This window comes from Carassius gibelio, chromosome B19 (assembly GCF_023724105.1).
Source record: "Carassius gibelio isolate Cgi1373 ecotype wild population from Czech Republic chromosome B19, carGib1.2-hapl.c, whole genome shotgun sequence".
NCBI lineage: Eukaryota > Metazoa > Chordata > Actinopteri > Cypriniformes > Cyprinidae > Carassius > Carassius gibelio.
The window spans coordinates 11,392,332-11,416,576 of NC_068414.1; the positions used below are offsets into that span (position 1 = coordinate 11,392,332).

The 24,245-nt window shown below is 39.4% G+C and overlaps 1 protein-coding gene across 7 annotated transcripts in view; it reads left to right on the plus strand.

Annotated features, from left to right (window-relative positions):
• The window catches only part of LOC127979268 (phosphatase and actin regulator 4A), a 43,277-nt gene extending 20,070 nt beyond the window's left edge, over positions 1–23,207 (plus strand). For 3 of the 7 annotated variants that reach the window (XM_052584605.1, XM_052584606.1, XM_052584604.1), the window contains 13 exons: positions 7,047–7,211; positions 7,405–7,485; positions 7,785–8,660; positions 11,207–11,695; positions 14,399–14,530; positions 15,748–16,231; positions 17,026–17,270; positions 17,688–17,850; positions 17,984–18,039; positions 18,171–18,232; positions 19,093–19,230; positions 19,499–19,575; positions 21,634–23,207. In XM_052584605.1, coding sequence (XP_052440565.1) covers positions 7,047–7,211; positions 7,405–7,485; positions 7,785–8,660; positions 11,207–11,695; positions 14,399–14,530; positions 15,748–16,231; positions 17,026–17,270; positions 17,688–17,850; positions 17,984–18,039; positions 18,171–18,232; positions 19,093–19,230; positions 19,499–19,575; positions 21,634–21,649 — 2,984 coding nt within the window. In that variant the 3' untranslated portion in view covers positions 21,650–23,207. Of the gene's footprint in view, positions 68–7,046; positions 7,212–7,404; positions 7,486–7,784; positions 8,661–11,206; positions 11,696–14,398; positions 14,531–15,747; positions 16,232–17,025; positions 17,271–17,687; positions 17,851–17,983; positions 18,040–18,170; positions 18,233–19,092; positions 19,231–19,498; positions 19,576–21,633 lie in introns of all 7 variants that reach the window. The other 4 variants (XM_052584603.1, XM_052584607.1, XM_052584608.1 and 1 more) reach the window with 4 other exon arrangements.
• The last annotated feature ends 1,038 nt before the right edge of the window (positions 23,208–24,245 follow it).

Genomic DNA, 24,245 nt, shown 5'->3' on the forward strand with positions numbered 1-24,245 from the left:
CAGGGCAAGATTATGGGACATGGAGCCAGCACTCAGACTTTAAACCCAAGCCTTGCCTACATAACAGGTGAGTCACTTCAGAGAAGACATGGATTCCTGAGTATCAAGACGATGGGATGCACGGTTTGTTTTGTTGAGGGAATCTGGTCTTCTTTCTTACTCATGCTCATGCCAACTGTACTAGTGCGAGCGATCGCAGGTGTACGCTCCTCGGTGTGAGAGAAGAAGGAGTAAGAGGCAGGTGGGGGGAGCGTGGCTGTTGTGCAATCATGTCAAGAATGCTTCCTCTCGGATTAGACCTTACCGGAGATATGTGTAGCTCTCTATAGCGGTTTCTACATTGCATCTTTCTAATGTGTTTGATGCGGGAGTTGTGTGCAGTAGCGCTAAAGGCTGTCTGTTGTTTCAAGCTGACTCGAGTGGTTTCTTCTTGACATCTTCTCCTCTGAAAATCCCAACCCAACATGCAGCCTTGTCCTTTTTTGACCACGTCAGAACACTGATAGAGACTGTGGAGCTCGTTCATACAAAGATTCATTCCTAAATGCATTGAAAGCATCAGCTTGCATGAGAACGCTTTCGTGAATGATTTGCAGAAATTCTTTCCGAAGGAGGTCTAAGTTCAGAATTAGTATGCTGTTGTTGCTTAAACTAAATTTCAATGCACCAGTCCTTTCCAAAAGAATAAAAACACTTGATACTTGAAATTAAGTTGCTGTGAATCCAAAAAAAGGAGTCTATACTGATATATACTAGCAATCTAATTTTTATTATTACTATAAACTGGAAAAAAGTAGTGTATTTTAAAATCCTTTAACAACCAGCTCACATCAAATGGTCAGCTTCATCTTACTGTTGAATAAATTGGAAATAGTGTACTTTTTCCCCTCTATTTTGATGGGACGATGGGATTAATTATTATGCTTATTGATTTAAATTGATTAAAATCAATCCGTTACCATTGACTAGTGTGCACAGTATCAGATGTTTTTACATTATTATTTATAGCCAAATATTATAAATGTCTAAAGTTGACTATCAAAATAATGTGTAACCAATATAACAATATTACAAAACATTTTCTTTCTGTATTGTTTTATATTTGTAATTTGGTTTGTTTGTACACTACCAAGTGTAGCATCAGGAAGATTTGTTATTATTAATATTTTATTCAGCATGGATGTGTTCAATTGAATAAAAGTGACAGTAAAGACATTTATAATGCTACAAAACATTTCTGTTGAAAATAAATACTTTAAAAAAAAATTAATCAAATTTTGCAAAAAAAAAAAAAAAACCGTTTACTTTTCTCAAATCAGCAGTAGCTGTTCTCACACACACACACAGACACACAGTACATCCCTCAGTCTCACCCAAGCTCCTTCTGATGACTGATGTTGTTTTAAGGTGTTGCCGTGAATCTTCTGTTTGTCCTCTATCAAACGGCATCACATGTCATACGCCTTTCTCACTTAACGTTTGATCACAGCAGTAGCACGATCAGTTCTTCCATTGACTTTTGACCTCTGTGTTTATTTACACACACACACACTATCCTCGACGTCCCTTTAGGATGTCCTCTACCAATATCACAGCTGTACGTTACACTCAGTGTGTATGCCACTGATATGAGAGGAATGTGCAGCCTTCCTGAACAAAGAGTTCATTGAGACTGAGGCAGTGCTTCGTAGAAACATGGATTGAGGTGTGTGTGTGTGTGTGTGTGTCAGGTGAAGATCAGTGTCTAGTGTTGTTGTGTGTAGCCCGTGCTTTGATAGTGTTACGCTCACTTTCATTACTTTATTATTCTGTTTTATAAAGGTTGTGGTGTCATGGTAAAGAGCCACCTTGTTTTCTCTTGTCACCTTGCACTTCTTTTTTTCACGAGGACAGTGTGTTTTTCCAGAAAGTAGATCAGATAGACCTAATTGGCAGATAAGTAATGGGTAGTGTGTAGGACTTTGTAAATGAAGGAAAAGGTCTGTTTTTGGATGCCGTGTCATTGGCCAGTCAGAAGTGAGCTTTCTTCATAATTAAGTGAGTTGCAAAGCTGAATATGTGTATTTTCCCAGAATTTTCATAAAACAATATGCGATTACACCTTTCTTTTCACTGTCACAGCGAGACTATCATTGGTGGAGTTTGTAGTTTTTGACTTGGGTGTTTTTGTGTGTCGTCTTTAAAGTTTTTCCACATGTTTGAAGTGTTTTCAAATGAAAAATCCCATTTGAGTGACGTAAACTAGGCCTGTGTGCTGTCAAACCCTTGGCACATCACTTAAGAGCATCTAAGCCCACGGAGCTCCCAAAACCCAGAAACATTCCAGTGTGTGTCATACACAACCTGCCTTGTCTTGTGTCTTCAGACCAGTTTAACGGTCTCGGTCTCATTATTCATGCTAAATAGACAGCATTTGCACAGTAAACAACACAGCCTTCTCTTTCCTGTTATAATGTCTTCAGAGAAAAATGGCATATTCATCCTTGAAGGCAGATGATATCTGGGATCTAAAGTCTATAACATTTCTTGAAACCCATCCTTCTCGACTGATTGAATTGGCAACACAGACCTTGCAATAAAACTTGTCACAGAGTTTGTAATCCTTTTTTTTTTTGTAATGTGGTGCTTTCTTTGTGAATGTTTCTGCCAAGGTCTGTTGTGTCTGTTCTTTGTTTTTGTACCGTGTTTGTAGCAGCAGTGCTGTTTTGTTCAGCACGAAGCCTTTCATACTCTTCAAACTGTGTTTTTTGTGTTGTCTGGAGATGATGGAAGAGGTTGGCTGTGGCGCTCTGCTATACTGCGATCTGCATGGGACAAATTCTACAGATGGGCGACTAAAGAAGCTGACCCACGTCTCACTGTTAGCTCTTCTGGCACTGGTTTTGAGGATGACTGTGTATTTTTGCTTTCTTCGCTCATTTTTGTGTTACGCTCGAAGCTAGATAACAAGCATGATAACAATTGACTGAGTAACATACGCACGGCACACTGTAATGACGTAAGACGTCAGGGGCACTGAGGCATTATGGGCAGTTCACCGTATTAATAACATTTTTTTTAGTTTTGTACTAGACGCCACAGACATTTAAGAAAAAAGTTTTAACTTCCGACTTCAGTTTTCCGCAAACAAAGCATATTTAGCCTTTTCTAGCAGCTGTTTTATTAATCGTACATCCGCTTTACTCTCTACGTTTTTGTATTGTAGCTTTAACCTAAGAAATGTAATAACACATAGGTAAGAACGATCGTGATTTTTTTTCACAAAAAAACCCCATAAAATACAGTCAAACAAACCCCTAAATTATTAAAAACGCTACATATAATTGTTTAGAAGGTTATAGTGTGCGTTATTTGTTTTCTCTTTAACTTCCTTCAGCTCTTTTCATGTTTGGGAGGTCAGATTGTACAATTTATGAAATATTCAATATCCCAATTTTGCATATCGTCCAGACAACAATTTGGATATTATCGTCTAAACGGTATATCGCCCACCCCTAGTAGTAATGTTTTTGTATCGAATTATACTCACGTTTACAATTTACTATCCAAAATCAGCGAAACATGCTGGGTACTAGAAATTCCTTGTCCAGTTATACTGACAAAAAATGGTTTATGTAGTCCAAAACAAACTGATTTAGACTTTATACATTTAAGTGAATTAAACTTAAATGTTTTATCACAATTAAATTAAGCCTGGACATGACGGCAAGTTCGAAGAAGTTGTGATATTGTGGCCACAAATTGGCCTAAAACAAGGAAACACATTAATATAATGAGCCACGAATAATAAATAATGGGAATAAATTCTTTAATATCAGTATTTTTATCAACAACAAAAACAAAAAGAGTCTGAAAACTGCTAATGTCTTGCAACTATGTTTCTAAAATTGTTTTATCAGTAATCCTGCAATGCTAAACTGCCTTTACTATTTCGGTTTAGAAACGAATTGCCATTATTTTAGACCATTACTGTTTTATTTTATAGACCTCGGCTTGTATTCAGCTCTCTCTTTAACCGTAATAGCTAGCTAATCATGTTAACCCAGTGTCAATGAACAGGATCTGTGGTTAGTGGTTGAATCTGTACTGTCAGCAGCTGATTGTCTGAAATGCATGATTCCTGCGGGATGTCCTGAAACACTGAAACCGGCCTGGTGGCTTGATGAGCCATGATTAGGTCTAGTATTGGTATTATTGATCGTAATACAGTCTGTGCTTGTGAATCCAGGTGTAGGGTTTAGTAGCGGCTCAGCTGGGTGTCACTGTGTGTGTAAACTGTTTGGCAGTTTGTAAATCACCCTGAGCTCATGGCTCGTTTGAGTAAGAGTTTCAGTATCCATTTAACCGCCCACTGTTGTTACATGTGACTCACGAGGCTGGGCTGTTGAAAGAGTTATTATAGTTTAGTAATCCATTTTAGTCAAATATTGCACTGTTATGCGACAGACTATAAATGTTTAGGCAGTTACAGTCACTGTGGCACGTATGTACCCAGTCTTATCTTAAGAAACCGAGTCTACTTTCTTTTTCTCTGGCTGTGAATGTGTAGCAGTGCAGTGGTTGTGTTGTGTTACTCAGGTTTCTGAAGTGAGGCAGTGGCCCGGCCAATGCACTAGTGTTGTTGTTATTTTCACGTGGAACATCTCGCTGTTATATAACAGTGCTTTGACCGCCGTCATGCTGGATGTCCTGCAGTCTGATTTGCATCGTTTGTTGAATTGTATCTAGAACATTTTTACACTCTTAGATCGGATAAACTGAAGGGTTCATTATGAAAAGATTGTCACGTAACACAAAAATAATCCATGAGAGGCTGAGTGTCGCAGTAATTTTACATGCACCACACAAAGAGCTATTATTGGAGTTCATGTTGGTGTTGTTTGCATATTCTGACTATGTATTGAGATGCATATCTTGAGTTGTAACCATAGACTGTATAGAAACATGGACGTAGTGTCCGTGACGTCACCCGTAGGCTCCTGAAGTGTGTTTTTGAAGCCTAAAGTGTGCAGAGCGGGCCGTCGCCATCTTGGCAGGGCGTCACCACGCTACTCTCCCGGACAATCAAAAATGGGCAAAGGGTGAGAGCTACTTGCTGAAGCCACGCCCACCTAGCGCGACGGCAGTGTCAACAGCAGCAATCCACCTGTCACTCAAGTAGAGTTGTTCCGATTCCGATACTAGTATCGGAAATATCTCCGATACCACAACAAATTCTGGCATCGGCATCGGCGAGTACATGAACCCATATACCGATCCGATACCATTTTCTTAAAAAAGACCTAGTTATGACCGCAAGCTTTGCCTAACCGCTGCACGGTTCTTCTTCGCTGCTCAAAATGCATTGAAAACACAGGAAGTTGTGCTGTGTTGCCACAAGCAACCCCTGTTTAGAGCAGCGAAGAAGAAATGAAAACGCGTTAGCAGCCCTTATCTATATATGACTGGATCACTCATCACATTCTAAACTGCCAAAAGACAGTGAAGCCGCTACTATATTATAGATCAGTGGTTAGCAGTATGTCTCTGTAGTACCGGTAGTTACAGACTCTCGAGTATATTCAGTACCGGCAACTGCGTTCAGTCGCTTCCGTGTAAGTCAAAACGCAGGGCTCCAGACAGTAGCCGAATATATACTAGTGTCTGTGAATATTAAACTGCAAAATACTATTTAAATATTACTCCCGCAAAATCTACATCTCTGTGGGTGACTGGCACAGATGCGCGAGAGCTCGCTGTTTTGTAGTCTCTGCTGTGTGTCATGAGGACACGAACGCATAAACCGTCACTTCATGAGAATTTACCGTTTCATTTGAGAATACTGTCATATCATAAACACAGACACTCAAAGATCTTCATGGCAGCCCATTAAAATAAATGTTTGGTTTACATGAGTAAATTGACAATATATAAAGCTACTGTTGTAGCCTACAGTAATAATAATACATCTCTATAATAATAATAATTATGCCTAGATGGTTGCTTGTTTTTTACTTGTTTTTTACTTGTTAGAGATTATCTGATTAATAGATCTTTTTTTATATTCCTAGACTTATTTGTTGCAGTTTTTTTATACAGTTATATTGTAAAACTTAAATACCTTTTTTAGTTTGCGGTGTTAGATTTTTGGCTGCATTTGAAGTTCTTTTTTGCATAAGAAAATAAATAATACTGTCAAATTCATGTTAGATAATAAAAATACTGTAATAAATACAGTAGTTCACCATGTATTTGTTCATGTTTTATTGAGGGATCTGTCTGAAGCACACCATAAAAAAATTCTAGCAATTTACACAGGGCTAGTAGTATATACAGCTGTATATACAGATATACACCCAGGTATCGGATCAGTACTCGGTATCGGCCGATACCCTGAGCTCAGGTATCGGAATCGGTATCGGGAAGAGAAAAAGGGTATCGGAACATCTCTACACTCAAGTGGCCACGCCCTTAATTATGCAGAACTTTAAGTCTTAATATAATTTAAATGGATGAGTTATTAAAAAAAAAAATCACTCTCCTCACAGTTGTCATGAAGGGCAAAATAAGCTATTTAGACCAATATAATTTTTTTGCACCAGGCTGTAAACATGTTTTTTTCTGCTGTAAAGTTGGGCATTTTAACATGGGGAGTCAATGGGATTGACTCTCTTTTGCAGCCAGCCTCAAGCGGCCAGTCGATGAATTGCAGTTTTAGTATGGTATTAATAAGCATTCGAATGCTATTCAATTGACAAATATAATAAATACATTCTGCATTACATTTATATAGAACAGTATTTTATAGCTGTGCACAATCTTAGAGTTAGACTAATATTTTAATTTTAACTTTGTTGTCTTATTTTTCCTTGTTAATGTCTGATACAAACTGTTGCAAAGCAGCTTTACAGAAAAGGCCTGTTTCTACATTATATTTATTAGTAGCTGTGGTCAAGTTAATGTCCATATGGCAGAAATGTACAGTAGAAATCCTGCAGTTGGTTAATGGCATGTAATCAAACAAGTAATGCATGATAAACTCAGTCTTTGCTCCTGCTCCTCCCCAGATGATGAAGTGGATCACAGTGTCCCAGACAGTGATGGAGCACCTCCAGGAGCAGGAACCCCTTCGGCCAAGGGCAAGGGCAAGTTCTCCAATCTGGGCAAGATCTTCAAACCCTGGAAGTGGAGGAAGAAGAAAAGCAGTGACAAGTTCAAGGAAACATCAGAAGGTCTGTTGATTTAGCGACTTTCAAGCTACACTAATCGAATACAGTCATTATATTAATACAGTTATATTACACTGCCATTTCTGTTGAAAATGTGTTATTAATGAAACTAGGATTTAGGATTGTCTTAAACTCAGGGTCTTTCTAAACCAGTGTATTAAGTGATTGTGTGTCTGCCGTCTTTCTGAATGATCAGTGTTGGAGAGGAAGATTTCGATGAGGAAGCCCCGAGAGGAGCTGATAGAGCGAGGGTTACTGAAGGACGTCCCAGAGAATGGTACGCCAACCTAACATGGTCATGAGTCTCATTGGTTTTATCTTGTTTGCTCAGTTGAAAGGTTTTGTGAGATTGATTCTGTCATAAACGGAGCATATTTGTATGCATCATCCACTGAATTGTGATGTTATTTTAATAAAAGTTTGTTACATGATGCATAAAAATGTGCTCTGGATTCTTTTTCTTTATTGTGGTAATTCCACTCCATCAGAAATATTAAGTTTTGCATCCAGTCTGACATGTTTCTTCTTAGCTCTGTTGTATTCGGTCTCAAAATCCATTATCCACATCTGTTTCAGAGAGTAATGATGTGAATCACAAAGCTCCTCCGGTGAAGAACGGCCACACAGTGCCTGGAGAGCGCAGGTCAGACACAGGGTCAGAGGTCAAGGCGCCATCTTCACGGCCACAAGGAGAAGAACAGAGGATCAGCCTCGCACCCGAACCGGAGCGCCGCAACCGAGCGCCCTCCGACGTCAGTCGCAACCGCCAGCCGCTGGACGTGGACGCTCGGACGCGGATACCACCCGAAACAGAGCGACGCAGCCGACCCGAGTCAGACCTGGAGAGACCAGCGGGATCTTTACAGAGAGAGAGACCGGGACAGGAGGAGGGACGGTATCGGCGGGAGGAAAGAGACGAGAAAGCAGGCAGGGACCGAGAACGACGGGATAGAAAAGATGACAGGGAAGGAAGAGGAGACAGACGAGACAAGAGACCGGATAAAGAAGACGGGTATGGAAGAGGGGAGCGAGATGAGCGTGAGAAAGAGAGGAGGAATGACAGAGAAAGGCGGGACGAGAAAGACTGGAGAGAAAACAAGGACAGAAAACAGCCACGGGACAGGAAAGAGGATCACGAAAGACGGGATGAGCCCGAGAGAGTAGACGAGAGAGAGCGAAAGGAGCTGAACGAGAGGAGAGAAGACCGGGAAAGAAGAGAGGAACGGGATCGACGCGAGGAGAGAGACAGGAGAGACATCAGGAGGCCAGAACCCGTGAAACAGGTGTCTGATGGGAAACTCTTCCGGCCTCAGTCAGAACAGGACATGAGACCCGTTCTCCAGAAGAGCTCGTCTGACATTGGACAGAAGGTCCGGCCGTTTTCAGAGAGCATCCAGAGCAGCACACTGCCACGACACACGCCTGAAGAGGAGGAGTCCAGGACACGCACAGGTAAAGCGTTTGTGAGGTTTACTCCAAGTTTTGATATTCACAAACATCTAGCCCCGGATAAATGATTAAAGAATATGCCTTGCACTGGAAAATATAAAACAATTTGAAAATGCATGCTTGGTTTCATATCAAAAGTAACAAAGCACGCTGGGTGGAGTGTTACAAATAATGTTTAGTGAAGTTTTGATCTGATATGGGACACATTTAAATTAATAATGGGCACACACATGCATGTGTATCTACAGTATTGTTCAAAATAATAGCAGTACAATGTGACTAACCAGAATAATCAAGGTTTTTCGTATATTTTTTTATTGCTACGTGGCAAACAAGTTACCAGTAGGTTCAGTAGATTCTCAGAAAACAAATGAGACCCAGCATTCATGATATGCACGCTCTTAAGGCTGTGCAATTGGGCAATTAGTTGAATTAGTTGAAAGGGGTGTGTTCAAAAAAATAGCAGTGTGGCATTCAATCACTGATGTCATCAATTTTGTGAAGAAACAGGTGTGAATCAGGTGGCCCCTATTTAAGGATGAAGCCAACACTTGTTGAACATGCATTTGAAAGCTGAGGAAAATGGGTCGTTCAAGACATTGTTCAGAAGAACAGCGTACTTTGATTAAAAAGTTGATTAGAGAGGGGAAAACCTATAAAGAGGTGCAAAAAATGATAGGCTGTTCAGCTAAAATGATCTCCAATGCCTTAAAATGGAGAGCAAAACCAGAGAGACGTGGAAGAAAACGGAAGACAACCATCAAAATGGATAGAAGAATAACCAGAATGGCAAAGGCTCAGCCAATGATCACCTCCAGGATGATCAAAGACAGTCTGGAGTTACCTGTAAGTACTGTGACAGTTAGAAGACGTCTGTGTGAAGCTAATCTATTTTCAAGAATCCCCCGCAAAGTCCCTCTGTTAAAAAAAAGGCATGTGCAGAAGAGGTTACAATTTGCCAAAGAACACATCAACTGGCCTAAAGAGAAATGGAGGAACATTTTGTGGACTGATGAGAGTAAAATTGTTCTTTTTGGGTCCAAGGGCCACAGGCAGTTTGTGAGATGACCCCCAAACTCTGAATTCAAGCCACAGTACACAGTGAAGACAGTGAAGCATGGAGGTGCAAGCATCATGATATGGGCATGTTTCTCCTACTATGGTGTTGGGCCTATTTATCGCATACCAGGGATCATGGATCAGTTTGCATATGTTAAAATACTTGAAGAGGTCATGTTGCCCTATGCTGAAGAGGACATGCCCTTGAAATGGTTGTTTCAACAAGACAATGACCCAAAACACACTAGTAAACGGGCAAAGTCTTGGTTCCAAACCAACAAAATTAATGTTATGGAGTGGCCAGCCCAATCTCCAGACCTTAATCCAATTGAGAACTTGTGGGGTGATATCAAAAATGCTGTTTCTGAAGCAAAACCAAGAAATGTGAATGAATTGTGGAATGTTGTTAAAGAATCATGGAGTGGAATAACAGCTGAGAGGTGCCACAAGTTGGTTGACTCCATGCCACACAGATGTCAAGCAGTTTTAAAAAACTGTGGTCATACAACTAAATATTAGTTTAGTGATTCACAGGATTGCTAAATCCCAGAAAAAAAAAATGTTTGTACAAAATAGTTTTGAGTTTGTACAGTCAAAGGTAGACACTGCTATTTTTTTGAACACACCCCTTTCAACTAATTGCCCAATTGCACAGCCTTAAGAGCGTGCATATCATGAATGCTGGGTCTTGTTTGTTTTCTGACAATCTACTGAACCTACTGGTAACTTGTTTGCCACGTAGCAATAAAAAATATACTAAAAACCTTGATTATTCTGGTTAGTCACATTGTACTGCTATTATTTTGAACAATACTGTATTTCGGAGAACTGTTATTTGTATATATTAAATGTATTTATTAATGATATAAATTATATGAATATAAATATAGAGCTTTAAATATCTTCAAAAAAAAATTGTATTGCCTGCCAACTCTGATTAGCTCTTTAGCCGGTCTGTCAAATAAATGAGACCATAATAGACTTCAGTGTGGTGTCCATCAGGAGACATTTCCAGTAGTGTCACAAATACATTTGCTTGAGCTGTTTAAAGTAGCTTATATCAGGTTCTTGAGACAGCGCTTAGCTGTACATCTGCTATTTCAAGAGTTCGAGTGCTGATCAGAGTTCATGCCGTTGTATTGCTACGTCTGCAGAACTTCACTATGCATTATTTTGCTCACGGCACAGCGATGGTAAAGACCCCATGAAACAGATGGATTCCTGTATTGGCTATTGAAGGACATGTCTTTCCTTTAGCCCCAAGTATACCTTTAAAATAATTTTAGTCAACATTGGGCATATGGATACCCTCAAAACACAATACTGCCATTTTGACTTCATGGGGTCTTTAAAGCGCTCCACTTTTCACCCTGTTCGCGTGCCATGCCTGATTTACTCATGCCTGCTGTTCTGTTTGTGCTGTGCACCTCTGTGTGTTGTGTTATTTGTGTTTATGTGTGTTTGTGCATGTGTCTTGTGCTCACCATTAGGATCAGTGGGTGTGCGGTTTGTTCCTGAGCCCAAACCTGCATCAAGTGCCTCCTCTAAAGACTTCCAGCCGCCCCCTAAACAGGCCATTCTTCCTCCCAAATGGCTGATGGGTTCTTCCTCCTCCTCCACTGAGACTGCTCCAGTCCCATCCTCCTCCTCCTCTTCATCATCATCGTCGACTTCATCATCCTCTGCTCCCCCCATTGCTAAGCCTCCTCCTCGGACTGTGTCTTTAAATGTAGACGACTCCTCCCGAAGTAATCCCACTCCTTCCGTTACAGCAGGAGACCGTGAAGCTCCGCCCACTGTTTCTGGTCACTCAACTCCGCCCACTGTCCCCGCCCACTCTACCCCTCCCACTGTCCCCGCCCACTCTGCTCCGCCCACTGTTTCTGCCCACTCCAACCCTCCTGCCTCTACTGCCCCGAAACAGCCGCCCGTGCCCCCTCCCAAACCCTCCCATCACAACAGCAACACTGCACTGCAAGGTGAGTCGGTATTTGTCCTGTCAGCTTTCGCCCCAAAACTGCAACTGTGAGGTATCTGTGGCTTCATGCTGCTTTCTTGAGCAGACTGCACTGTGCAGAATGATAAAAGCATGACCTGTTCAAATTATCATAACCTAGCAGTTATCATAGAAACCCTGGGGCTATCAGCTGGGGTTTAAAATCTGAAAAATCAGAGTTACCTGGAAATTTTATGGAAAATCCTTGTTTCAAAGGTGTTGGGAAACTATTTTGATTAACTGGTGCCAGATTCACAGATGAAGATTGAGAAAAAAAGTTTCTAATAAGGTCACATAAATATATTTCTAAGTGCAGTTCTTAAAAAAAAAAAAAAAAAAGTTTTCAAATGTTTTGTTAGTAATATCTCAGTGTTTTCTTTAGAAGCAAATGATAGTTTTGTGATCGTTACTGAAGACTCGCTGATCAAGTCCATACATCTTGAAGGCCGTATTTGTGCTGCCTTCAGATTACTGCAATAATCACATTATACATGTTTTGTCATAAATCCCAGGATACACGCTATTGTCTGCACAAATATGTTTTGTTACATGCATAATTTATATTATGGAACCAGATATGTTGTGCTTATGCCTTCAGTAGCTTTCAAAAAGTGGGAAAAAATTGACTTTGAAGTGGCAGGGACATGTCTCATCTGCAAGTTGTGTGTGAATGTGTCGCATGCTTGTGTGTGTGAGTGTGTGTGTATGGTCACCGGTTTGAGTTATTTCTGGAGTTATCTTACAGAAAGTCCTATCAGGCATTACTCATAATGACCGATCATCATTTACATGATCAACCACTGATGTCACTTTAAGACCTGTTAAAGGTTAAGTTCTTTTTAAGAATGTTCCTTTTGAGGAATTTAAATTGTCCCTGTAGATAGTTTTCCATGCACCTCCTGCCTGTGTGGTCATACCGTGCTTTCATTTTATCAGTAGCTAAATTATTTCCTATCCTGCAGTGTATTGTTTTGACTCAATACAGATTCATATTTAATTCATATTTAATCAACAGAGCATGACAGAGCATCACATTCATTCATGACAGAGACATACATGATTTAGTTTGTACATCAACATTACTATGTAAGTCAGATTGATGCTTGATGCTTACAGCTGTTTCATTTATATACAATGAAAACATACTGGTAACATTAAGATTCAATTTAAAATTATGTATTAGATATAATTGACTATACATTGAACTAACCACTAGACTAATAGATTAAAAGGTATCACAGCTGTACAGATAACGAGACCTTTTTTTTTTCTTAATCTTTCCCTCAGAATCAAGTCAGTTAATAGATAATTGCCTGTGTGTTTCGTGAATCAGGTGTGTTGGTGAGAGAGACAGATGAGCGCTCCATTGAGATGGACAGGCTGAGACATGTCTCTGTGCTGTTTGTGCTGGGACACTGTTCACTGAGCAGCTTCATGTGTCTCACACACACACACACACACACACACCTGTCTCTGAGCGGCTCCGGCTCCAGCCGCTTCTGAGGAAACACAGACAGCTACACAGTATTTGTTGTCTGACGGGTTTTAAATGTACCGTTTCCCAACAAATCAATACCAAAATGGCCAAAGTAATTGCACCTGGGCAAGTGATGGGAAAAAGTGTGTGTGTGTGTGTGTGTGTGTGATGTTCCTGTAGGACTTGTGGGTCTGTTTGTCCTACACAGCAGCTGATGTTCTGTCTGCTCACAGACATAAGAACTCCTTGTACTGTTGTCCTTAACTTTTTTTATCAGTACAATAGAGCAAAACAGAGACCGCCCACTTTTCTAGCCTCCTGGGTTATATTTTTCCCCATTCATTTTGTCCATAGACTTTTGAGAAAATCCTTCAGTCAAGAATTCTAAACCTTGACCCAAATGATGGATGAAAGTAACCTGGCATCAAACTAGCGCAATTAATTTGAACAGCTTTAAATATTTTTGGTAGGTTTGACTTTACTGCAGCTGAAGTGTGTCTTTCTGGACCCCTGATAAAACCAACTGAGTTACAAATAATCGTATGCATCCCACTGCCTTTCATTGCAATCGTGCTGTTGTTTGAGTCTCAGACTGAGATGTTTGGATGCTCTTACTTAGAGTTTAATCTTGCTTACAGTGTTCAATTTACACAGAGGACCCCCCCCCCCCCAAAAAAACCCTCATGTTATTCCAAACCCTTGAGAATTTTGTTTATATTCAAACATTTTAATGATTTAATGAAACCTGACTAATTTCCCTTCCACCACTAACAGCCAAAACGTCAATATTTCAAATATTTCATAAGGACACTGTAATAAAATCCAAATTAATGGCTTAATCCCAAGTTTTCTAACTACATTAGGGTTTTATTCACTTTGTCATTGATGCAAGAACGAATTCGTTGTTTTTCGCACCAAATGTTTGTGCTTCCATTTACCATATCTTATGAGGTTTTGATCAGCATTTATTGGTGAAATAAAAGCCCAAATTAAATCTGTTCACCACATAAGGTGATCATATTTTTGGAAGACTTGGATTAAACCACAGGGTGAGTAATTGACAGATTGTTTATTTCTGGGTGAACGATCCCTTTAAGCGTTTTGGAGGTTTTAATAGGTGTCACCTGTTGGACTGGACCAGTGTCCAACAGTGCGTGTGATTTGTTGTTTGAGATGCTATAAACACCTTTCCCTTCATCCACCCCAAAGCTTCAACGTTACAAAGATCTTACCAAGCTCCGCCTCCTCAGTACTGGACGAGCTGGAGACGGCAGGCAGAGTCTGGAGTCTATCTCTCCCTGCCCACCTACCTCAGCCCGAGGGGCGCTCAGCTCCGCCCAGGTAGCCCTGGTGCCGCCCCGTCCCACACCAGCTGGCATGCATGTCCTACTGCTCTAATAATCACAGAGTCTTGCTTGTTTTCACACCCATACTCAAGATCTCCATGATCCTGCTCCAAACCACTGCCATTACTGAGAACTGATGAATGGGGTTCAGTTCATCCTATTCAAAAGATATGATAATTATAGATAACTATGATTGAAGATTAACAGGATAACCAGTAATGAATATTAAATTCAGAATCAGTCCAAATTACGTCTGAAAATGTACATTTATACTAACATTTCACCCTAGTTAATGAGTGGCAATATCCACTTTCTAACATTGAGTTTTTGACATGGAACTGGCCTTCACTTAAGGTTAAGATTTGTGACATTTAGACCAGAAACATACTTTGTTCAAGTGCACAATTTCATAAAAAGTAAAAAAAAAAAAAGAATGCTTGGCCAGCCTCATCAAGGGCATACTTATCCTTGCACTGTTTCTTTGTGTCTGTGTAGTAACATGCTATTGAGAAACTAATTGGAGGCAATTTAGATTTTATTTCATTTAAACTTAACTTCCTCAGAAAGATTCTCTCCAAAGTGTTGCTCTGCCATGACGGTAGTTGGCCTGATAGAAAAAAAAAAACATCCATTGAAGTCGAATGTTTAAGGCCCGTTCACACCAAAACTGATAACTAATGACAACTCTTTACACCAGTTTAAATGTTCTGGCTCTTTAAAGTCGGGTGGATTCTGATTGGCCATCTGTTGAAGAAAAAAACTATGAAAGTGATTCAGACGATATTATTCCCCTCTGCCATTGTTATAGTTGTGATGTGGAATTCCCAGTTATTAACAATTATTAAAACGTTATAGTTATCACTGCAGTTATCATCCTCAGTGTAAACCGGTCCTACATCATCTCTTGTGGCATGATTCAGAATGAACTCATTTCTAGCTCATGTTCATGAACTTGCATAGAGTGGTATGTTTTAGACCTTAATGCATTAAACTTCATCATTGTCTGTAGAATCTATCATCTTAGATTATATTAAATCCCTCCCCATCTCATACTAATCTAATCCCCAGTTTTATTGAATCAAGGCATGCGAATCAATGTTTAAGCATCCTAGCTTGGCACTTTCGTACAAACTAATTTGTTGTTGTCACATGTGCTTTAACCCTCGTTTCTATGTGAAGTTAATTTTGATTGTATTTTGTTTATTTCTACAGTGGATCCCTCCCAAGTCCCAGTCTCAGTCAAGCGATCTCCTCCCGTTCCCCCAAAGAGGGTGACTCCTGTGACCAAGCGCCTCTCAGACGACTCTTCGGCCAATCAGCCTGAGCCTCCGCCCCCAGGCCCCGCCTCCAATCCGGTCCCGTCCCCAGCTTCGGCCCCGCCCCCTGGCCAATCAGACAACTCCGAAGCACTCTCCCCTCCACCAACCCATATACCTCCATCCCCTCCCCGTGCCCACCAGCCTGAGGTCCCACACGTGGACCCCCCCAGCCCCACCACAGAGCCACCCTCGGAGCCGCCCTTACCTCTGCACATACGCATCCAGAGAGCCTTGAACAGTCCTGGCCCCATCCAGCCCAACCCGGAGGGATCCAAGCGAGCTCATTCGCTTCTGTTTGAGTCACCCCCGGACTTTCTGGCTGAGGCCCAAGGAGAGAGGCGAAACTCTCTTCCTGTCACTATCGAACCTCTGCGACTGTGAGTGTCCCAATCAGTTCATCTCAGAACTCAGTGCTCTCTGCTTTTCTACATTTATTACTGATTGCTACGTTTTGCATCCCAAGAAGAAATCCTGCCTACTGTTATGCCACTTATTATGTGAGCTGGGTAGATTACTTACTAAGTGTAATATGTTACTGATTCCAAATGACATGACAAAAAATTTGAGTTAGTTGTGTAATCCATTAAATTACACATTTTAGGAAATATAATCCGATTACATTCAGATTTCTTTTGAGCTTTCTCTTTATTGAGTTAAATAGGATCATCTTGTACCAGATTGATCAAAATACAAAGATTAAGAATATATATATTCCATTATTCGTTATTAGCAACATGAAGTCTATTAAACATTACATCAAGGTTTCCCAAACGTTAGGAGGGAGTTTAATGGAAAGCTGATAATTATATCATTAAAAAAAAATAATCAAATCAATCAAGATAAAACGGGCACTAAAAATGTTTACCTGCATGTGATGTGACCATAACCAACATCAGGGACGTGCAAAGGTGATACATCATAATTAAAAATATTTATTTTAAAGTCTCGGGGTGCTTCAAGTAAATCTATTAGATAACAGGGGATTTTATTAAGGAGTATATTAAAGCAGTAAACTCTTTCAGAAATGAAAATTGAAAAGATGAAAGGGAGAATTAGGGGAGAATCAATAAATTATAAATAAATAAATAATATAATATAGTGGGTGTGATGTAATATATATATGTATTACAATTAAAGGAATATTCACTGTGTGTGATTGTGTACTGTCTAGGCCTGAGGATGATGATTTTGACATTGAAGAAGAGCTGCAGAAGCTGCGCCCCGCCCCTCGGCCCACTCTTCAGCTGGAGCCGCGCAGCCGGAGGGGTCTGGTGGGAGACCCTCGGGTCACCGTCATCCCTGAGGACACGGGGCACGGAGACAGCGTCGACGAGGAGAACGAAGAGAGCGATTCTGATGGACCCGTCAATTACAGAGAGGACGATGATGACGACGATGAGGAGGATGTTCCCAAGGGTATGATGCTTTAACTCTGTCTGACCAGCCGTGTGAGGGTTATTGAGGAATACTGTACCTCTCCTGCATTAATAAGGGAATTAAAAAATATCTTTGTAATGGTCTCCACTTGAAAACATGGTGAATACGGAGTTAAAACTTGGACAAAAATTGCTTATAAAAAATAAAAAAAATTCAAACCCCATCTATTTGAATAATAGTAAGCTTTTAATCAGTAGGTACAAGTAAATGCAATCGATTAATAGTGTCATCTGGTTCAGAACGTAGTGTTTTGCTCAAACTCTGTTAACAGTTTTCTTTTATCAGTGCTTTAACCTTTTATGTGCTCAAATCTTGACTGTTGCAGCTTTGTTTTGCTCACAGCATCAATACCAAGTTTGTGCAAAGCGCTGATGAGGGTTGTGTGTATCTTGTCAGGTGGGCTGGCGAGCCGTGTGAAGCGTAAGGACACTCTGGCTCTGAAGCTGGAGCGTCAGCAGGAGAAAGAGAAAGAGCAGTCTCAGGACCAGGAGAACATCACCTGGGACAACAAAGAGCAGTGGGAGTCTGTCCGCAACAAGATCGGCAGCGCCCTCAATAGGTGTGTGTGTGTGTGTGTGTCTGTCTGTGTCTGTGTGTGTGTCTGTGTCTGTGTGTGTGTGTGTTCACTCTGGGTTTACGTGCTCTCTGTACTGTCCACACTCACACTGTGTGTGTTTTGCATGTTCTGATAGGAGGCTGAGTCAGAGACCCACCGCGCAAGAGCTTGAGCAGAGAAACATCCTTCTGGGTCAGTCTTACATCCGTCGTCTTCTTGTCCTCTGGAGCATGTGTTGTAGTCAGTATTAGCTGATGTAGGTCCCAAGTTTGTGATGCTTCCAGAAAAGATTTCCTTAACATCTGCACGATCTTTTGTTTCAGCCAAGGATGAAGCGGATCGACGCGCAGAAAGAAGTGAAATCAAGCGCAGACTGACCAGAAAGGTTTGAAGGCACACATCCATCATCTGACTATCTGTTTCTCATGAAAACCTCTAAAGCTCTTAAATGTTTGGAATTACTTTTTTAGACAAATACACTTCTGTCTAATTTGGTTTGGAGTCAGTAAGATTTATCTCTTATGTTTTTGAAAGCAATCTCCAATGCTCACCAAGTCTGAATGTAAAATCAAACATACAGTCAAATAAGTGCTATAGTGAAATACTATTACAATTTAAAATCACTTTTTTATATTTGAATGTATTTTAAAATGTAATGTATTTCCTTGATGGTCTGGTGCCTAAGAAACATTTTAACATTGATAATATAGGAAAATAGTTGTGTCGCTTTGGTTATGAATTTTGTTTTAGGATTCTTTGATGAAAAGACATCTTTTGTAACATTATGCATGTTTGTACTGTCATTGTTATTATATATAATTTTAATGTCCTTGTTAAAAAAAAAAGTTTCTTTAAAAAATACTCTTAATATTCTAAATGTTATTAATAATATTTAATAATTAAAAATACATACTGTTTAAAGTTTTAAAGTTTTGTTAATTGTGAAATATAGAATTTTACATTTTTACTAATTTTACTCAAGTTATTTCTTAAAATCTTAAAAAATAATAATAATAATAAAGAAATAATAATCTTAAAACCCTTCCGTTAGAGATTCAAAATTCTAAATGTAATATCATCAAATATAAATGCTTGTTTACTACTCACCCATTTGACTTCTTAACTGTCACGGACAAATACATGTGCACAAAAAGCTGCAATAAAATGACGTGAAGTTTTGTGGTGCGAGTAGGTGCTGATCTAGCAGAGCGTGAAAGCAAGTGTTGCTGTTGTGTGTGTGTGCAGCTGTCCCAGAGGCCTACGGTGGCTGAGCTGCAGGCCAGAAAGATCCTGCGCTTTCATGAGTATGTGGAGTGCACTCACGCTCAAGACTACGACCGGCGCGCTGACAAACCCTGGACCAAACTCACACCTTCTGACAAGGTCTGACCCTGTCACTGCTCACCGATATAACAGCATTTAAATGGCGTCTCATGTACGCTGCCTAGAAAAAAAACATTTGCAAATCAGGAAATCAAGCAAGTCTTATTTGAAAAGGCACATTGAGACTCAGAGACACTATATCAACCATCTTGGCTGTAAAGCATTAGAATTTCAAGTTGATTTGACCAAATGACATCATCATTAAGGTGTACTGTAAGATGTTTTATACAACCGGTGTTTAAGATGTTCTTTCTTTGTCCTCTTACAGGCGGCCATAAGAAAAGAGCTGAATGACTTTAAGAGCTCAGAAATGGAAGTACATGAGGACAGCAGGATATACACCAGGTGAGACACTTTTAACACTTTCTTGACTGGAATAAGTTAATACAACCGCAAGACTGTGATGACCAGTCAATATACATCCATACATATATATCAAAAGTCAATCAAAAGTTTGAATATATTGTAAAGTGCCATTTATTTCTGTGATCAAAGCTGTATTTTCAGCATCATTGCTGCAGTCTTCAGTGTCACATGATCCTTCAGAAATCAGTCTAATATATTGATTTGCTGCTCAAAAATATATATTCAAATAAATACAAAATCTAAAAGAACAGCATTTATGTAAAATACAACTCTTTTATTGCACAATTCATACACAATGGTAATTCAAAGTGCTTTACATAAAAGGAAGTAAAATAATCACAAGAATAAAAAAAAGGAATTTAAAAACTTTTCAAATAATTTAAAATGATTTAAAGCAGTTAAGAACAGAAAATTATTATACATAAAATACAGTGCAATCCGTTCGGACATGAGCACGGTACTCATTCACTAAATGCACAGCCAAACAAATGAGTTTTGAGTCTGGATTTAAAGGGTTAATCCACCCCAAAATGAAAACTTTGTCATTAATCACTTACCCTCATGTTGTTCCAAACCTGTAAATGCTCTGTTCGTCTCTGGAACACAATTTAAGATATTTTAGATGAAAACCGGGATGCTTGTGACTGTCCCATAGACTTCCAAGTAAAATACACTGTCAAGGTCAAGAAAAGTGTGAAAGATTGTCATCGGAATAATCCATCATAGCTAAAAAGTGTAAAACTGACTCTATACTAATGATCTGAGTGGTTTATTGGGTTTATATTCAGTGAGCATATCTGAAGTGTATTTCAGTCCTAGGTCATTGAGTGACTTATATACGAGTAAAAGTACTTTAAAATCAATCCTAAATGTAACTGGAAGCCAGTGTAAGGACCTGAGGACTGGTGTGATATGCTCAGATTTTCTGGTTCTAGTCAGAATCCTGGCAGCAGCGTTCTGGATGAGCTGCAGCTGTCTAATGGTCTTTTTGGGAAGGCCGGTGAGGAGCCCATTACAATAGTACACCCTGCTGGTGATAAAGGCATGAACAAGTTTCTCCAAGTCTTAACTGGAAACAAAACATGTAATTCTTGCAATGATTTTTAAATGATAGTATGCTGATTTAGTTGCTGCTTTGACATGACTACTGAAATTAAGGTCTGTCTCCAGAATCACAATTCCTCAATTTGGTTATTACTCATTATTTGACTTTGTGGGAGCATATACAGGCTAAACAAGAGTGGTGCTAGAATCGAGCCTTGTGGGACTCCGCATGTCATGGACGTCCACTTAGACATATGCTCTCCTAGACTCACATAATAGCCTCTCCCTTCTAAGTATGATCTGAACCATTTGAGTACCATCCCAGAAAGCCAGACTGAGTTCCCCAGTCTCTCTAGAAGTATGTTATGATCGACAGTGTCAAACGCAGCACTGAGATCTAGTAGTGCCAGCACTGATACGTTGCCAGAATCAGAATTCAAGCGAATATCTTTTTTATTTATCTTCATGGGCGCTGTCTCTGTGCTGTGATGCAGTCGGAAACCAGATTGGAAATTGTTCTGGTATCCTTTTGAGTTTAAGTAGTTTAAAGACTGTTTTCCATAATCTTACCTATAAAAGGATGATTTGATATTTAAGGTCACTTTTGATCAATTTAATTTGTCCTTGCTGAATAAACGTTTCAACAACAAAAAAAGAAAATAGTGAACTCAAAGGTTTGAATGGTAGTGTGTGTATAAATTTATGTATGTGTGTGTGTGTATGTATGTATGTATATGTGTGTTCAGTAAAAGCCATTCATTAAAATAATGTTCCTTAAAAACCAAGTGATAAATACAGAAATGGAGAGGTGGTTGTAGAATAATAATGAAAGTTGGCAACCTTTTTTTGTTGTTGTTTTGTTTAGTTTTTTTTGTTTCTTGAGTTAAGGCAGTAATTGGAATATGATGAGCTTATAAACGTGATCATTTTCTTTAGCCATCACCTGGACTGTATTAACAAAAATGTCACGTCTTCTTTCTATTCCTTTTGAAGGTTTCATCGGCCATAATCGGCGTCTCTAAAGAGGAAGCCCCAGATGGATAAAAGCTGCATCTAGAAGCCTCCATCTCACTCCAGCATCCAGTTTCCCATGATCCTCCAGCCTGTACTGACGAGTGTCGGACCAGCCGCTGAGTGCTCTGCACTCAAGTGGAGGAGGAGGAAGTGATGCGGGTGTGTGTGGGATGCTGGTACGTCTGGGGAGCGGGTTTGAGGGCCAGTGCACTGTAGAGTTCCCATGATTCCCACAGCGTGGACTGGGGTGTTTTAATCATCTTTATGGTACACACGTTTCTGTGATCAAGAATGTGCTTGTGTACCCAACAATAATACTTTTATGGAAATTATGACACTGGAGATAAACTGTTTTAGTGTTGAGCGAGAGTGAGGGAGTGATGATATTTGCTGTCTTCTTATGCCTTTACACTGTTAAATGATTTTTTTAGCCTGACCTTCGAGTAATACAGAAGAAAGTCATGTAACACTGTTTCTCACGCTGAACACACACTGACTGGTGTGTGGATCTGAAAGCACATCTTTGTAATTCTCAGGACGTCGGCACGCGGTCTCACTTTCTCTTTATGTGCATTTTACTGAAATGTACCATACTTTGACTTTTCCACACAGATAAAACACCAGCTTTAATATGAATCATATTTTTTAACAACATAGCACTTCACTTTAGATATTTGTGAATCCCACAAGAACACACCATATTTTACCCAAAAATCATAAGAATTCACTAGATTCTATTTTTAGATATTACTAGATATTATTTGCATAATTTAAGCACATTTTTCCCCTAAATTATTCTTAATATAGTGTTGAACATCTTACTTTTTGAGTTGTTGTATTTTTTGTTTTTTTCTGTGTGTGCTTTTTCTCATGTGCATTGTTGTCAACTGTAATTCTTGTTACTGTAATAGATTTTATATTTTATTACAGTAAAATACTGTAATTTTTTTTCGTATTTAAAAGCAATATATATATAAATATGAAAAAAAAAAACTGTCTTTCACATATTACCATAATGAGAATGCATTTTTTTTTCTTTCTTTTTTTTCACAATGCCAAACATTCTAATGATCCTAAAGCTTAATTTTCCTTAAGCAAAACTTTTTGTTTTGGGATGAAATATGCACTTGACAGCTTTCGTGAGATTCAGCTGTAAATGATGATATAGTGCACTGTACATTGAACAATTTAATAGAAAATGGTTGATGTTACATCATGGAGTCATTGTAAAAATCCTGGTGCATTATTGAATGGTACTTTTTCACATCACTGCTGGTTTTACGGTCCACTTTATTTTGTCTGGCACCAGAGGGCCTGCACTGTATAGAGACATGCTGTAGATTCTATTGTATATCTCGTCTTCCTGACATCAGAAATGTGTTTTAATTGTAATTTATAGTATTACACTATACTGTTTTTTAAGGTGCAAACAGAATGACTACAGGTTAAGTGATGCAATTATCCGGTACAAAACAGCTGTAAAGATATATTAAAAAGGTATTTCAATTAATACATGTACATGCACAATGAATTAAAACTAAACTGTGACCATCGTTTGGTTTATTTGTGGGTTCATTTTACGCAAGACATACTAGTGTACTCATACATGGTACATTTCTGTGTTCCTCGTTTGATTTATTTTTACAGCTATACTTTGGTCATTTACACCAACAAATGATTCAAAAATACCCTGTTTTTAACATTGACCATGGTGTAATGTGATAGGGTTTTGGGATGTATTTGCATTATTTACCATTGGCCTGTAGAGGGCACTATTGATTCACTCAGAATTACCACTTGTGTGTTGTTTCTTAAATCTGCCTGATCAAGAATTTCAATGCATAAGATGTAATACATCTGTTTTTAACACTAATTAGCATTGGTGATTCTTGTTCTTAAAGTGTCTTGTGTTTAAACCGTGAAGTACTTGTGTGTCTGCTGTGGTTTCAGAGTTAAACCTAGCGTTTTTATGAGCACTCAGAGCCTTTTGAAATGTTAATGAATAAGCGTGTAAGGGAGAATGCCATTGTGGCTCCTTTATTGATATGTTTATGAACAGCCCACCCATCATGACATTTGAAGTTTTCCTGCATCATGAATTTTTAATGGGTTTTCACCGCTTCTCCAACACTCTTCAACCCCGGCACTGCACTCTCTCATCCACATACCGTCTACAGTGGCTTTCTTACTCTCACCTTTATCTGTCTTTCGCACAAATTTAGTTTAAGTTGAGTCCCGTTCACTCCGAGAGTTAGAATTATGATGATAAATTCTATGAGAATAGGGACGTCCACACCGAAGCTAATGCTAACGACGACACAGACTAGCCTCAGTCGTTAGCCTTCTGCCATCAGTTTAAAGGTTTAGCTATAGTGCATGAGACAATATCGCTGGGATATCTTTCAAAACATTTAACACTGACAGAAGGGTTGCCAGTTTTTTTGCAACAAAACCCACCCAATTGTGTTTTGACGGAGGTCCACTGTGACGATGAGCACTTATTGGGATCAACTGAACTTTTTTTTATTTTTTTTATTATTATTATTCACCTTATACGTTGGTCCAAATCTGTATGAAGGTGAACTATCCCT